Raw genomic sequence first — 17305 nt, 5'->3', positions numbered from 1 at the left:
CATTCTAGAGATGCGTCCTTGGCCATCCTCTTGTCCCAAAAAGTAACTCTTCCTAGGTAACTTTGTCTATACCAAAGGGTTCCTAATCTCCACTCCACTTGCCAAAACTACATACTCAATTCAGAGCTCTGAAATCTGGACCACAACTTCAAACTACCTACTGTCCAACATGCTGTTCAAACACACTGTCCCTTGGATGTTCCCTCCTCTACTGCAAATCAGTGCACCCAGAATTGAACTTCTCATGTTCCCCTCATGACTTGCTTCCTCCTCTATTTTGCATCTTTCTGAAAAGCACTGTAAATAAAGTATAAAGAACCTACTTTTGCTCCCAATGACAAGTTTCCTTCACCTAGAAAACAGGTTGGCCAACTACAGCCTGTAGGCCGAATCTGGCCCATCATCCAGCCTGCCACCTGTTTTTGTAAATAAAGGTTCACTGGAACACAGCTCTTTTATTTACACATAGTCTATGGCAGAGGTGAGCAGCTGTGACAGAGATGGATAGTCCACAAAGCCAAAAACAGTTACTACCTGGCTCTTTTTCATGAAGTTTGTCAATCCCTGGCCTATCACATCCATCTTCCCATCTTAACCACTTACTTGACTAACTACCATATATAGTTCCCTGTTGTTGATCTTTGGCTGATACTTCTTTGAGAAGCTTCCTTGACACTGCTCTCCCCTTAGGCCACAGATGAGTTATTTTCCCCTTGACGACACTCCTCACTGTAGCACAACTGCTGGTTTTCTTATTTGACCCTCTCATAGGAAGCACCCTATAGCCATTAACCTTAAGGCTTGCTCTGGAAATGTCTACCCATGACCCAAGCCCCAAGTATGAGCCAGGAGTTGGGTAAGGTCTTAATCTAAAGGTCAGTAAACTTGGGGCGCCTGGGTGGCTCAGTGGGTTAAGCCGCTGCCTTCGGTTCGGGTCATGATCTCAGGGTCCTGGGATTGAGCCCCGCATCGGGCTCTCTGCTCAGCAGGGAGCCTGCTTCCTCCTCTCTCTCTGCCTGCCTCTCTGCCTGCTTGTGATCTCTGTCTGTCAAATAAATAAATAAATAAAATCTTTAAAGGTCAGTAAACTTGCAAGCAAAATGGTCTCTGTCTCAGCTACTCAATTCTGCCACTAGAGCATGACAGCAGCTACCACCCAAATGAATGGGCATGTCTGTATTCCAATTAAACTTTATTTACAAAATAAGCAGCAGCCTGAATTTGGTCTATGGGCTAGTCTGCTGAGCCCTGCCTCAATCCCATCACCTAGAAATTCTTTACTTTTCTTTCTATCCCAGCCAAGAATATTCTTTCCATCCAAATTTACTAGAAGACCTCTGTGCAAATTGCTGACATCATACCAATTCTCTGTCATTTCTAAAAGTCCCAGGTGTGACGAAACAGCTTGAAAAAGAACCCCTTCCCCAGACCTACTTAGATCTTTCATTGTCAAGCAACACACCGCAGGTTCCACTGACCTGGGCGTCTTTATGGTCAGTGGTCCCTTATTAAGATAAGTTACTCTAAAAAAAAACAAAACGTCACAGTAAGTACTTACAGTTTTGTTGGTAAGTAGGCTGCAGTGTCATCTTTATTTCTGATAATATCATTACATTTATCAAGCGTTTGAAAAACTGTAAAAGTATCCCCAATGCTATAAAGAGCTGCAAGATTTTTAGCCAACAGTTTTCGTGTAGGTGGTCCAGGCGAACTACTTATTAATCCAGTTAATTGTTCAACAAGTTTTTTCTGTTTCTCCTTTACATCAGTCTGTTATAAAACATAAAGAACATTACCAGTTTTTTCTTATATATGCCTTTGTTACCTTCTAATCAAAATAAAAAAATACCGAACAGTTAAAATCTAGATTACATTAGGCATAAAACCATAAATGAAAATTTTCAAGATAAGGAAAACTTTGGTAAGAAATGTACCATTCTTGGGATGCCTAGGTGGCTCAGTCTGTTAAGCGTCTGCCTTCGGCTCATGTAATGATCCAAGGGTCCTGGGATCAAGTCCCGCATCAGGCTCCTTGCTCGGCAAGGAACTTGATTCTCCCTCTGCCTCTGCCTGCCACTCTGCCTGCTTGTGCTGTCTCTCTCTGACAAATAAATAAATAAAATCTTAAAAAAAAAAAAGAAATGAACCACTCTTTCCTAGATTAAATATTATCCTTCATTCCCCTCCAATGCCAAGAAGGTAGCTACCAATTAAAGTGACTACTCTAGATCCAAAAAGTTTCCACACCAACTTACTAAGAAACCAACAGTCAAAGGATGTAAAATACTGGCATGTGGACAATTGAAGTCTTAGAACCTAGCAATGCTGCCCTGTAAAAGCAAAGTCAGTAGTTCATAAATTATAGGTCACTGAAGGAAACTGAAAGAAACTTCAAGAGCTGTAGAAAGCATAAAAAGAAAAATTCAGATATACCATAATCAATACTGAGAGTTCACTCATTCATTCAAGTTGTGCACTTATTAGATGCCATGCACTATGCTAGGCACTGGGATGGAACAGCGAACACAACAAAGTCTCTGCCCTTGTGAACTTATAATCTAGTGGGGAAAGACAGAGTTTACCAAATAAACAAATGAATAGTGTAAAGTCTGTTTTGTACAGATTAGTAAGAAAAGCCCTCCCTGAAAAGAAGTGAAGGTGTGAGCTATGCAGACATCTTGGAGAAAAACATTCCAAGCAAAGGGAACAAGGGCAAAGGCCTTGAGGTAGAAGCTTGCTTAGTTGAGGACAGCAAGATGGCCAGTTTGGCTGGAGCATTGTCAGAGAGAGGAAGTAGTGGATCTCAATGTAGTTGGAAGGGTCTACCCTGTATAGCACCTTACACACCACTGTAAGAATTTTCTATGTCATTCTTTTTTTTTTTTTTAAAGATTTTATTTATTTATTTGACAGAGAGAGATCACAAGTAGACAGAGAAGAAGGCAGAGAGAGAGAGAGAGAGAGGGAAGCAGGCTCCCTGCTGAGCAGAGAGCCCGATGCGAGGCTCGATCCCAGGACCCTGAGATCATGACCTGAGCCGAAGGCAGCGGCTTAACCCACTGAGCCACCCAGGCTCCCCTTTCTATGTCATTCTAAGCAGGCACTTGAAGCATAAGAGGAATGCAATCAGAATGTTTTAACGGGCACATTCTGAATACTGAGCAAAGAATACCCTACAAGGTATATGGCTGGAACATGGCGAGCACTTAGGAAGCTACCCAGATGAGAGAGGAGGATGGGAACAATGGCAATGATGACCAATAATTGAATTCTGGACATATTTGGTGGATAGAACCAATGGACTTGCTGATGTGTATGGTGTGAAGTTTGAGAAGAAGAGAGAAGTCAAGAATGACTCTAAGGTTTATGACCTGAGCAACTAGAAGGAAGAAATGGTCATTTCCTGAGAAGATGAGCACTAAGGAAGGAACAGGTTTGGGATGGGAAAATCAAGAATTTGGCTTTGAGTACCTTAATTTTGAGATGCTGTTTAAGAAAGAGGTGGTTGGGTATCTGGAAGTTATTGTATAGATGGCAGTAAAAATCATGAGATTATGATATCATTGAAGGAATAAATACCTACAAATACTTTTGTATTTTTCAACTGCACAACAAAACAAAAAATAGAGTAAGTGTTTCAAGGTAGAGGATCAACTGTATCAAAAGCTGCGGATGGGGGGCGCCTGGGTGGCTCAGTGGGTTAAAGCCTCCGCCTTCGGCTCAGGTCATGATCCCAGGGTCCTGGGATCGAGCCCCGCATCGGGCTCTCTGCTTGGTGGGGAGCCTGCTTCCTCCTCTCTCTCTGCCTGCCTCTCTGCCTACTTGTGATCTCTGTCTGTCAAATAAATAAATAAAATCTTTAAAAAAAAAAAAAAAAAGCTGCTGATGGTCAGCTAGGACAGAACACTGACCACTGGTTGGAAGAATCTGAGATCACTGATGACTAGACAAGATCATTTCAGTGAAATGTAGGCAACAAATTCTCACTTAGAAGGAGTTTAAGAAAAAATAGAAACTTTGAGTTAAGGACTGTAAATGAATCCAAGCATTAACTTTGTCTCTCCAGAAATACTACTAAAACTATACTAAAGGGCGTTCCCCGCCAAAAGCCCAAATCTACAAGAGCAAAGAAAATTGTAAAATAATCAACAGAAAATATAGAGGCCAGGTATCTTGAATAGGGAAAGCTGAGAAGAGACCCAACTTACATCACAGAATCCCATAAAGCTCATGTTTGTTTTGTTGTTCAAAGCTCTAGGCACCTAGAGCTAGAGGAAATGGTTGAGAGTCTAGAAGCTGTAAGATTCTCATGCATCTCTCCTCCACTCCAGACTTAGGGAGCTCAGCACAGCTGTGAGCTGGGAAAACTGCACTGAAGACAGGGGGATTAAATGGAAGTTTACATACTGGACGTTGAAGCCCCTAGCCATCCCAAATTCCTAGAATCTAGGCAGCTGATGACACACCCTAGGACACTAGAGTAGAAATGTCCATTCCAGGGAATGAGTAGCTATGAGAAACCTATGATACCAATGTCAGGGGTTCCTCAAACAATAGGACTAGCTACAGTGAAGCACAGTTAATGAACTTCATCCTGCCCTGGGAACTTACTACTCACTCTTAAATTTGAACAGATGCCAAATATCATCAGGTATTTGAGGAAAGTATCTAATATTAAAGACAGAAAATAAAACATACACACAAGGAAAAGCAACTAGGATAAAACAAGATTGTGTAGGCAGAAGAAAATAGAAAGGGAAAAAAAACCTATTATAATTCCTCAGAGGGATAAGTGAAGATACTGGGATTGCTAGGTGGCACTTTAGGACCACTTGAAGTTGGAGATAAATGAATATAAAATGACGGCAGTCATATCATTATATTTTTCTCCAGTCACATTCAGTTGTCCAGGCAGAGACATGAAGTAGGCAAAGGTTAAAATGAGATTCAGGTTTTGCAACAAAACAGAAAAAGGACAGAGAACAATTCCTATTCCAGTGTTACATTCTCTATTCCGTAAGTGACCTCACAACCTTTCCAAAACATAATGCTTGTTTTATCGCAAATCATGAACATATAATACGCTTCGTTATGTAAACCCGGCTGGAAAAGAAAAAAGAAAAAAAAAAAAACCCAATACCATACCTTGTTGGCAGCAACCAAGACTTTATCAAGAAATCGCAACCATTCAAAGATAAAAACTGGTCTCTTTGCTTCAGTGATTTGAGCCAAAGCTTCTTCATTTAGCAATAAACTGTGGGCTAGCTCCATTACTGAAGTTTAAAAGTCACACCTAAACAAATTAAAAAATACTTGTAAGGATATTTTTAATGTTGAAAGTCAAGTTTAATGAACGTAACCACTAAAAAAATGAAAAGTAGGGCTTTATTTTTCACTTCATTTGGGGGAAATTTACATAATTTCTTTGAGATAAAACCCAAGAACCGAATTCTAAAGGACCAGCGTAAAACAAAAACAAATATAAATGAAAGTCATGCTTGGTGAGGAAGTATGAACAAAGGAATAAACGGAAAATTAAAATAAATTTTGTAAATAGCAGAGCACCTGGCTGGCTCAGTCAGTAGAGCCTACGACTCCTGAACTTGGGAGTTGTGGCTTCAAGCCCCTCGTTCGGCATAGAGATTACTTAAAATATAAAATATATAAATATATATGGCAAATAAGGCATTATTCCAGAAGAAAAATGCGTAGCAAAACGCATGTCATTAACTTATTCCATAAATGGCAAAACTTCAGCACCAAGATCAAACACCAGCTGGGCCTGACAATCCATCCTCCTCTTTTCCAGCCCACTGCTCGGTGCACAGCACCCTTACCCTCCCCTGGCCCAGGAGGACGTCAAAACTCCCAGCATAAAGATGTCAAACTGGACGTCTCCAAAAGCCTTCCTACGGGGATGGGGTGAAGGGGCCACATCCCCGTGGCAGAAGCTTCAGGGGCAACTCGGGGCGCTGCGCGAAATGCAGCCCGCAGATACTGTGCGCGCTGCACATCTGGGTTAACCCGGCTACTCGGAGGACCACCGTAGCTCAGTACCGGGCCTAGGGGAAATGCAAAAGCCCGCCGCAGGCCTCAACAGGGCCATTCGGGCTGTCAACCGTAGGTGACGGTGGCCCGGAACCGAGTCTGGAGACTGAGAAAGGAAAATGTTCATTACAAACTCGATTTTCCTCTCCAGCCCTCTGAAAACGTAAAGGGGGGCAGGGGGCTGTGTGCATGTCACCGTGCATGCTCTGGCGGCAGACGGGGGTGACCTCACCTCCTACTCTGGCAGGGGCTGGACAGCTGAGTTCCGGGGCGAGAAGCCTCTGCCAAACGACCCGGATGCCCCGCCTCCCGCACTCCGGCCGGCAGGAAACGAAAGTAGAGCGCATGCGCAGAAGCCTGGTCTTGCGCAAGCGTACTAATCACATCCTCCTAGTCCTGCCTGCCACAGGTTTCCAATTGATTGCTCGCTTGGAAACGCAGGTGGGACCTGAGGTTCAGACGTCCCACGCTGTAGGTGGGCGCATGCGCAGCGCGCGCTCGCTGGAGCTGGCCGGGCGAGAGTAGAGCTGGCAGGTACGGGGGTGGGGACGCTGGGGACCCCAGATGGAATAGTAAAAGGTGGTGTGCTGTGCGCTTTTTCTGACTACCCCGTCACACCATCACTTACTACCCGCTCGGAAGTCATTGCGTCTGCGGGATGCTTGCAGCTGGGATGGACACGAGAAGGGAGGAATCAGGGGTCCCTGGGGTGGGGATGGGGAGGACTGAGGCTTTTTTGGTTAGGTCTCTACTCTACGTCCAGCTGCGTAGCCCTTCTCTCCCCTTGGATGTGTAATGGGTTTCTCCGTAGGTCTGAAGCAGCCTCCTTGTTGCCGCCTCCCTGCCCGCTCTCTGCCGAAACAAAACAAGACAAACCTTATCCGAACCAGACCTACTACGGTCTAACCACTCTCAAAAACTGGCTAACTCCATTCTTCCAGGTATTCAGACGAAAAGCCTTGGAGTAGTCGTTGACCTCGCTCTTTGACACACCGCTTCCCACCTATTAGCTATACCTTTAAAATATACCCAGAATCCGGCCGCTCCAAACCACTTCCACTGCTGTTACGGTGCCTGGATTATCGCTTTAAGAAGTTTGTCCTTATGCTTGATGCGAATGGTTGATGCTAAAGTATATTGTACCCACAAAGGGAGAGTTAAAAAAAAAAAAAAAAAACTTGGAGCCCCCATTCATATCTGCCTAACAGTGAAGAGCTAAATGGGTCCCTTAAAAATAATCTGACCCGGTTTGCAGTAGCAAGAGCACTGAGACCTGGATTTTTTTGTATTTAGCCATACTGAGCCTTAGTTTCTCCAACTAATAAGCTGGACTAACTATTCCTGCCTTATATAGTTGTTAATGATTAAATGGAATAAAAATGTTTGAGATACCGGGTAGGCGCTAAACCATTATGTGTAAAAGTACTATTATTAAAAATGAAAAATTTGAAGTTTAGAGACAGCGGGTGAATTACCACAAATGCTATGTATAATCATATATTTTTAGCTTATTATAATAAAAAGAAAAATGATAATGTTTAAGGATGCACACATGGCTGATGAAACTAGGAAGTAAGAAAATTATACAATTGGTAGGGGCAAAGAGGAATCCTAGGTAGCTGACAAGGGTCATGATATGGGTGATGGATTATATTATCTATTACTGTATAATAAGTTATCCCAAAATATAGCAGCTTGAAATAACTATAATCACTTATTCTCTCACAGCTTTATGGGTCAGGAATTTGTTAGTAGTTTAACTTAGCTCAGACTTTCTTTTTTTTTTTTTAAGATTTTATTTATTTATTTGACAGAGAGAGATCACAAGTAGACGGAGACGCAGGCAGAGAGAGAGAGGGAAGCAGGATCTCTGCCGAGCAGAGAACCCGATGCGGGACTCGATCCCAGGACCCTGAGATCATGACCTGAGCCGAAGGCAGCGGCTTAACCCACTGAGCCACCCAGGCGCCCTAGCTCAGACTTTCTTAAGAAAATGTAGTGAAGATGGTAGCCCAGGCTGAATCATTTGAAGGTTTGACTGGCACTTGAGGCTCTGTTTCTAAGATGTCTCAATCATGTCTAAGATGTCCCAAACATGTCCAAAGTTTGTAATGGTTGTGAACAGGGGGCCTCAGGTCTTCCTATGTGGACTTTTCCATAGAGTTGCTGAAGTGTCCTCACTACATGACAGCTGACTTTCTTTAAAATGAGTAATCTAACCAGAGTTAGAGTGATCTAAGTGATCTAAGAGCTGTACACACTAAGAGTAGTGTCTTTTATGACCAAGAAGTCACTCTCCATCACTTCCACAATACCCTATTGGTTACAGGTCAATCCTGGTCACTGTGGAAGGGGACTGTGCAAGGATGTGGAAATCCAAGAGGCAGAAATCATTGGGGGCCATCTTGGAGGCCACCGCTTGGTTACAAGAGTGTTTGTTTCATAAAAGTACATTATCTGTACATCTGTTTTAAGACATGATGACCTAGGGAGAAAAGTGTTCTATTATTACAAAATCACAAGGTAAAGACTCTTCTTGTTCTTACCATAGCTAGACATTTAGAATTTATGGTGTTTGGGCCACAGTGGTAGGGAACTTGTCTTTGGGGTTTACAGCCCAGTTAGGAAAAATACATTAAGAAACTACAAAAACAAAAAAACAAAAAACAGTACAGTAATAGTTTTCCCATCCAGTGTAATTGTCCAAACTCTCAGTTGCAGTTGACAGAATCCCTATTCCAAGTTTAAGTCGTGAGGAAATTTATCAGTCCGTCTAGCTTGGAAGAATGTTAGATCACAACATCAAAGAAAGTGCTATAAAAATCAGGGTCTTAGGAACTAGACTTAGAGACTCACTGCTTTTAGGACTACCTTTGTCCATTTTTTCTATCTGGTTTCGTTCTGCGGAATAGCATCTCTTCATATGGCCAGGAAGGTGGCCATCGGAAGCCCTGCTTCACATACTTCCAGTTCAGAAACCCCAGTGAAGGTATCTCTTTTCCCCCCAATCTGTATATTCTTATCATGTAAGGAAATAGATGCTTACCTTCCCTGGTTGGTTCATCACCTCCTCTGTTGCTGGGACATAGTATACCAGAATTGGGAGTCCCTGATACGAGTACTGAGATTGCCACCCTCCACTAGAACCACATGGAGAGCAGAGGGTTGGGTTCCGAAGGAAAGGATGCAGGTAAAAACAGCATGTGTGCGCTGCAACCAATGACTCCCCTTTGTAACTAGCCACTGGACCAGCAGCATTGATATCACCTGGGAGCTTATTGGAAATAAGGCTTCTATCAGGCTCTAGCTCACAATCAGACTCTGGATTTTAAGAAGATCCTGAGGCAATTCCTGTACATAATAAAGTTTGAGATGCACCTTTCTTGATAATTATGTTATCCCTGTAAGGGAAAATAGTTACATGATTTTAACTGTTTTGGATGGAAACTCTCCTCAAAAAAATGTTTCCATATACATGAGACGTTAACTGTATCAAGTTTCAAAGGAGCAGCTTGGACATGAAGTGCTATAGAGCAATGCCTGGAATGGTCAGCACAGACTGCGAAGGGGGTCGCCAAGGCCCAGAAGGAAGGAAATGTCTGTAGTATGTTCAGAGGCCAATGAGAAGCCCCTATGACTTGACCATTGAATCCTAAGGGAGCATCAGGGGTCAGACTATGAAGGATCCCTCCTGCTACTGTGTTTAAGTGACTGGTCCTCCAGTGCCTACAGAGTAAAGCTTATTGAAGGATTTGAAACAGGTTAAATGACCTGACTTATTTAAAAAATTAAAAAAAAAAAAAAAAAAAGTACACTCTGGGGCCACCTGGCTGGCTTAGTGGGAAGAGCACAGGACTCTTGATCTTGGAGTTGTGAGTTTGAGCCCCACGTTGGGTGTAGGGATTACTAAAATAAAATGAGCTTTTAAAAAAGAGCTGTCTTTAAAACAAACAAACAAACAAACCACTCTGGAGAGCATGTAGGAAACAGATTGGAAGAGGAGAGGCCAAATGCAATGAGACCAGTTAGGAAGTAGTTGTAATAATTTAGGTGAGAAAGGAATGCCTTAACTATAGGAAAAATGAGGGGTATTGTAGAGTCTTGGCAGAGGTTTGTAAGAGGTCAGGAATGGGCAGGTTGTAGTGACATTCATTTGGAAATAATAGGGGATGAAGGAGGCTCGGGATAGAAGAGAATGAATTGTTGCGGAGCTTCACACAGAAAGATGCCAGGAGGCACTTGAATGCGTGGGAGAGCAGCAGAGAAAGGTCTATTTCCATCATAAACTAAAATAATAGATATTGTTACTTTATCCTATTTGATTTGAAGATACTTTTGCCAGATGAAGTTGAACATGGCAGAAGAAGAGGACTACATGTCTGATTCCTTCATTAATGTCCAGTAAGTAAAGATGTACACCTCATGTAATGGTATGTAGGAGATTCCTAAGTAACAACATTGATTTTAAATGCAAGTTGGAAGGTGAGTTCTATTGCTTTATGGGAACATCTCCTACATTTTCATACAAATATACTAGGAGCCTTTATTTCCCTTTTAATGCTAAACATTGACTTCTGCCCTTGGTTCTTGTTACTCTTCTCTTTCAAGGAAATTTCTCTTCTGCTTTATTTTATCTTACTGTCTCTTCTAATTAGTATTCAGCTTTGCTCTTTATTATTTCCAACCTCCTAGAAAAATTAGTGTAAAATTACTATTTCAACTCTCTACTTCCTTTAGTTTCCTACAGTCTGGCACCAGCCTTCATTGTTTTTATTAAGACAGCCATTCTAGAGGTCACTGATTATGTTTTAATACCAATAATAACAAAGGTGATCATAGAAGTGCTACTGAACTTTTAAGCAGTGTCAAATGAGTGAGTAGCAAAGTTGTGAGAAAACTTCATATACTCATCCAAAATCCCCTTTTCCCTTATTCTTCAGACAAGACATCAGACCAGGATTGCCAATGCTGAGGCAGATCCGAGAAGCCCGTCGAAAAGAAGAAAAGCAGCAGGAAGCTAATTTGAAAAATAGGCAGAAAAGTTTAAAAGAAGAAGAACAAGAAAGACGTGATATTGGGCTGAAGAATGCACTAGGCTGTGAAAACAAAGGGTTTGCTCTGCTCCAAAAGATGGGATATAAAAGTGGCCAGGCCCTTGGCAAGAGTGGTAAGTTCCATCTAGACAGAAGCAGGTGTTCCTAACCACCAAATGCTGATCTATTGATGAGTACCAGACACAACTCTTTATCCAGCTGCACCGAAATTTAAACAACTTAGCTAGTGTCTTAGATGCTAACAAGCATATGGACAACTTTCATCTTCCTTCACCACTTCAGACAACATTTGCCATCAAGAGCTACTTATTAGCCCAGCTTAGCCTTGAAGGTGCTAACATCTGGGATGGACAAGACTTAGAATGAAGGCAGCAGCTAAGAATGGTGACAAGAGAAGGGTTGAGGAGTGCAAGGGCCAAAGGACAGTGAAGTGACATTGAAGAGGATGGCAGGACTCTCCCCGCTTGCTCTGTACCTGTGGCAGCTGCCTAAATGAGCACCTGCTGGGACAAGCTCAATTCCCACTTCCCTTTTAGAAAGTGAGACTGTTTATTAAGATGGAGAGGTCATATGTTTGTAGTAAACTGTCTTTCTTGTCTTCTCTTCTTTATTGTAATGGCTTTGATCCTCACCCAACAAGGCTTTGGTTTCTCTGGAGGCTGCCGCCCTCTTGGACATAGAGTATCAGTGTTTTCACTTCTGGAAACCCTACCTTCTGAGGGCATAGGGGGCTGTGGGTCAGCCTTACTAAGGAGCAGGTATTTGAAGGCAAGGGAGGTAGTTGATGATAGGGTATAGTCAGTAAGCCGGAGGGGTATGTATAGAACATTGTAACATTGCATACTAGGTTCGCCTATAGTTTGTGGAAGAATTTCTAAAGTAGTTTGTGTGTTTTGTTCTCTTTTCTTAGGAGATGGTATTGTTGAGCCAATTCCTCTCAATGTCAAAACAGGTATGTAATTATTTTTGAGCATATTTACCAGTAATAATAACTTACGCTTAGATCTAGCACATGTATTTGCTTACTAAATACATTTTTATGGTAGCACTGTTACAGTTCTTGTCAAAGGAAGCCCTCCGTAAGATGTTTCTTAAACTTCTAAATCTTTTAAACTAAAAAATAAAAGTTTGAGTGTAAAATAAAATTTAAATCATAAAAATATGGGAAGAAATTGTAGTGACCATTAAAAATGCAAAGCTTTTCTCCATTGAAATCCGTCAAAGTTTTCTAAGACAGATTTATCCATTTAGTGTTTTTCTTAATACTTTGGATGAATTAAAGAGAAAAATAAATATTTTATTTTTTCGTTATATTTATATGAAAGTATGACAGTTGATCCTGTTTTCCCAATTTAAAAAATTTTATATAGCGTGACTATCTTAGGAGATCAGACTAATGATCTTTGTATAAATCAAATTGTGAGTTTGGGTTTAGGAAAAAAAAAAATCTCTGGTGTTTTCTCCTATTGTTCATGTTCAATGATTTTAAGTGATTGTCCTCCAATTAGAATTGTGTGTCATTTGCAAATATGTTAGTTGCCATGTTTTCACGTGTGAAGCCAGCAGGCTCCTCAGCAGAGTTTGCTTTTTAAACAGGGAAAAGCGGTCTTGGTCACGAGGCATTGCTGAAGCGGAAAGCAGAGGAAAAACTAGAAAGCTACAGGAGAAAGATTCGCATGCAAAACCAAGCTGAAGAAACAGCTGCAGAGCAGTTTCGGTAACACATTGTACTTGTGCTGGGTTGGGTTTCATCTTGTCTTTACTGGGGTATGTTCTCCGGAAGCTGGGCACATAGAATGGGGGAAGAGAGTACAGACTCTTCATGGACTGTTGTCTTCTTTCAGTGAGACTGTGATTGATTTGATTTGATTTATTTTTTAGACTGCGATTTAAACATAAGCACGATGAAGTGAAGCTGGAAGGGACCTGAGGAGAAGCCAGCGAGCCTGCCGCCAGTTGGATACTCAGAAGGCAAGCCTTTCATCTGTGTTCAAATTGGAACACTTTTTTTGCACCCAGTGTAATTTGCCCTCTAATTAGACCAAAAAAAGAAAGAAAAGAACTCCCAAGCCCACTGTATCTAGCCTGCTACCCCATAAAGCTTTCATTTAATGGGCACTTCTGATCTTTGATGATTGATACTCAGATGATTTGTCCACTGCAGGAACCAGGGTGGTCTGAATTACCCGGTAAGCCTCAGATAGCGTTTTTATATTTAATTGTTCTCTACTTATTTGAGTATCGATTACTCAGAGCTGATGCATGTGGAAATCCTGTTCACCAGAATATTTGATTAACCAGAATAGCCTATTTTTAGTCCATGTTCAGTACCTCATGCATCCCTAACTAGTAAAATCATGGTAGATTACTATCTATTTTAGATGTCAGTGGTTTTTAAAATTCTGTTTTTTCTTTTATTTTTATTTTGCTTTGCACTTATTTTTTATTTTGATGTTTTCATCAAAATAAAATGACTTCATTTGAAGTCTCAAAAACGTTTGTCAAATTTCCCTCATATGTAAATAGATCTCTGGAAGCCATCTCTCACTTTTTTGTATTCTCATAACATTTTATTTTGTGTCTGTGTCATGACACTTAAGATTTCTAGTTTATGTGTATTAATTTATACCCATTAGGCTACGTATACCCAAGGCTTCTTGTCCCCACTAGACTGGCAGCAACTTGGGGACAATATTCCAACTGGGTCTTCATTCCCATGGTTCATACAGCACAGTGCTTGACTCTCGAGGCAATTCAGAAAATGTTGAATTGAAAGAATACGAATTCATGTTGACATGAACATATATGTGTTTAACTGGGAATAATTTTCCCGTTTTCAGAACATTCAGGTTCCGAGGGAAGCGTGGTACTGGTTGGGGCTTGAAGAGGAGACTGAGGAAGAGGAAGAAAAAGAGCCAGAGGAAGATGAATATAAAAGTGAAGACTTAAGTGTATGTTTTGCCACCAGTTGTTTGATCAACCTTTTTTTTTTTAAGATTTTATTTATTTATTTGACAGACAGAGATCACAAGTAGACAGAGAGGCAGGTAGAGAGAGGGGGAGGGAAGCAGGCTCCCTGCTGAGCAGAGAGCCCGAAGTGGGTCTCGATGTGGGGCTCGATGTGGGGCTCGATCCCAGGACCCTGGGATCATGACCTGAGCCGAAGGCAGAGGCTTTAACCCACTGAGCCACCCAGGCGCCCCGTCAGCCTTGGCACCATTAAGGCTTTCAGCCCAGTGATTGTTTGGGTTTAGGGGCTGCTGTTCTGTGTCTCGTAGTATCAGGCCTGGCCTCCATGCAGCAGATGCCAGTTGCATCTCCCCATGACAACCAAAAATGTCTCCAGACACTGCAAAATATCTCTGTGGGGAACAATCAGCCCTTGTTGAGAACCACGACATTATAAGTTTACCAAAACTTTATATAATTTCTTCCTTTAGCTTCAGTTTACACTCTCATCTCAGCTCTAGTTTGGATGATGGATAAGCTGCAAATGTAAATTCTTTTAATTTCTACCTTATTGCCTGTTAAATTTCTGGAAGTGATTCTATAGGAGTACCCCTCTTCTCTACCCACAAAGCAAAAAAAAAAAGTTCAAAGGAAGTAGACATTATTCAAGAAAGGAATCCTATTTCTGTGGTTATTTATATATGAGCATTCTGTAGGAAACATTCCCAATTTGAAAAACCAATGTTCCACTTAGCTGGGAGAACATTGGTAAGAACTTTAAGGACAAAGGGAGACAGTGTTCACTCTCATCCCACTGGGGAGGAAGATTCTTTGAAAGTAGAAGGGGTCTTTAAAGGAGGCTGATTAAAACAGAGCCAGCCCAAGCCTCATTTTCTAAATGTTAACAAGTGGTCTCTTTGTGTCTGGCAGACTTGTGAAAATATCAGGGTGGCTGATGAACTGGGATATGTTCTAATATACACTGCCCTTTACAATTCTACCTGGTTAAGAGAGTAGCAGAAGATTTATGGCCTTGGGCTAATTTGGCAGGATCCAAAAGACCAGAAAACCAAGATTCTGTTCAGTTTGGAACTATTAGTGTACCTGTGTCCTATGTCTAGGTACTGGAAAAATTACAAATATTGACTGGTTATTTAAGAGAAGAACATCTTTATTGTATTTGGTGTGGAACAGCCTATGAAGGTAAGATACTTGGCACTTTTTCAAAATATTGAACACAAATGTTCTTTGATTTTTTTTTTAACTTTGTGTGTGTGTGTGTGTGTGAGAGAGAGAGAGAGAGAAAGTCACATTCCCCATAGACAATGGAAATTCTTTTTTAAAGATTTTATTTATTTGAGAGAGAGCATGCAAGAGAGCACAAGCAAAGGGAGAAGCGGGCTCCCTGGAGCCCTACATGGGACTCGATCCCAGGACCCTGGGATCATGACCTGAGCTGAAGGCAGATGCTTAACAACTGAGCCACCCAGGCGGCCCTGACAATGGAAATTTCTTATTCCATCCAAATGACAATGTGGGATCAGTGTCTTAAGGCAATAGTGGATATAGAAATAGTTGAGGTCTTCTTCTTTTTTTTTTTTTAATCTATTTGAGAGAGAGAGCATGAATGGGAGTGGTGGAGGAGAAGCAGTCTCCCCACTGAGCCGGGATCCTGACTAAGGGCTCAGTCCCTGCACCCTGAGATCATGACCTGAGCTGAAGGCAGACACTTAACCACCTGAGCCACCCAGGCATCCCATTAACTCTCATCTTATTAATAAAGGCTTTTAATAAGCCTTATTAAAGATGCTTTTAACTTTTCAGAAACTAAATGTGCAGAAGGGAATTTTTTCAGTCTTCTATTTCAAAAGGAAGAATTTTTGAGTCTTGGGGATGATTTGTTGAAAACAAATTTATAAAGAGTCTTTCTTGAGCTATAGTACTTGAAAGATATTTAAAAATTTTTAAAGATTTTTATTCATTTATTTGAGAGAGAAAGCAAGAGAGAGAACAAGCAGGGGGAGCAGCAGAGGGAGAGGGAGAAGCAGGCTCGCCTCTGAGCAGGGAGCCTGATGCAGGACTCAATTCCAGGACCCTGGAATCATGACCTGAGCTGAAGGCAGATGCTTAACTGACTGAGCCACCCAGGCACCCCTATTTAAAAATTTAAAACTAGCTTTTTGGGGGCCTGGGTGGCTCAGTTGGTTAAGCGATTGCTTTCGGCTCAGGTCATGATCCTGGAGTCCCAGGGATTGAGCCCCGCATCCAGCTCCCTGCTCAGCAGGAGTCTGCTTCTCCCTCTGACCCTCTCTCTTTTCATGCTCTCTCTTAATCTCTCTCTCTCATTCTCTCTCTCAAATAAATAAAGAAATAAATTTAAAACTAGCTTTTGTGTAGTTAGATATTGTCCCTGAACTATGAAAATCAGAATCTTGAAATCCACTCCATTTTTAAAAATTTTATTCTATTTTAAGGAAAGAAAGGGGTTTAAACCTGGCCAGATGTCTTACAGAGCCACACACTTTCCCTTTTAAAACATTCACCCAAGTTGCCTTTGTTAACTTGAATTTAAGGATGTTTTGACAGTTCAGACTTGTTGGTTCTTATTGTGGCTTTCCCTGGTTTAGCTGAGTAAATAGCAAACACAGCTACAAAACACGTTATGTTAACATAATTTTCTGTAATAGTTAACCATATAAGTCATACTAATCTTTTATTTTCCTCACATAAATCACAGATAAAGAAGACCTCTCTTCAAATTGCCCAGGACCAACTTCTGCAGATCACGACTAAGACTATTCTCAATAAAGTAAAAACTTGGAAAATGTCACTGTTACCTAAAAATAGACAATTGAGCAGTTAGAATTCCCAAATTATGCCAATAAAGAAAAGGGGCCTTTTTTTTTTTTTTAAGATTTTATTTGAGAGAGAGAGAGAGAGAGCATGAAAGGGGCGAGGGGCAGAGGGAGAAGCCAGCTCCCTGATGAGCAGAGGGCCTGATGTGGGACTTGATCCTGGGACTCCAGGATCATGACCTGAGCCGAAGGCAGTTGCTTAACCAACTGAGCCACCCAGGTGCCCGAAAAGGGGCCTTTTATATGTTGTGTTCTTTTTGTAACTTTGGAAGTACTTTGTATTTTATAGTTGTTCACCGACTTCAAAAAAATAATGCTATTTCAGAACACAAGTGTTGTAGACACATGCAGTTACAATACATGACTCGATTGTGATGCTTCTGGGGCTTAAGGATACCT

At 41.5% G+C, this 17305-nt stretch overlaps 2 protein-coding genes across 5 annotated transcripts in view; one reads left to right on the top strand and one right to left on the bottom strand.

Moving 5' to 3' along the window:
- Positions 1 to 6361, bottom strand: part of HEATR5B (HEAT repeat containing 5B) — a 106019-nt gene extending 99658 nt beyond the window's left edge. For 2 of the 4 annotated variants that reach the window (XM_047745126.1, XM_047745129.1), the window contains exons 1-3: positions 5566 to 5583; positions 5146 to 5293; positions 1559 to 1770 (exon numbers count right to left, since the gene is read on the bottom strand). In XM_047745126.1, the coding sequence (XP_047601082.1) occupies positions 1559 to 1770; positions 5146 to 5271 (338 nt within the window). In that variant the 5' untranslated portion in view covers positions 5272 to 5293; positions 5566 to 5583. Of the gene's footprint in view, positions 1 to 1558; positions 1771 to 5145; positions 5294 to 5565; positions 5584 to 6182; positions 6202 to 6280 lie in introns of those variants that run through there. The other 2 variants (XM_047745127.1, XM_047745128.1) reach the window with 2 other exon arrangements.
- Positions 6362 to 8129: 1768 nt separating this feature from the next.
- Positions 8130 to 17209, top strand: GPATCH11 (G-patch domain containing 11). The gene is given in 11 exon segments (XM_047745141.1): positions 8130 to 8571; positions 10378 to 10449; positions 10989 to 11215; positions 12013 to 12054; positions 12699 to 12819; positions 12984 to 13021; positions 13024 to 13073; positions 13943 to 14053; positions 15173 to 15254; positions 16789 to 16943; positions 17139 to 17209. Coding segments are annotated over 9 exon segments (786 nt in total). The 5' UTR covers positions 8130 to 8571; positions 10378 to 10390; the 3' UTR covers positions 16845 to 16943; positions 17139 to 17209.
- The last annotated feature ends 96 nt before the right edge of the window (positions 17210 to 17305 follow it).

Source organism: Lutra lutra, chromosome 9, assembly GCF_902655055.1.
Source record: "Lutra lutra chromosome 9, mLutLut1.2, whole genome shotgun sequence".
NCBI classification, from domain to species: Eukaryota; Metazoa; Chordata; class Mammalia; order Carnivora; family Mustelidae; genus Lutra; species Lutra lutra.
This window is presented reverse-complemented; position numbering and strand designations above follow the sequence as displayed.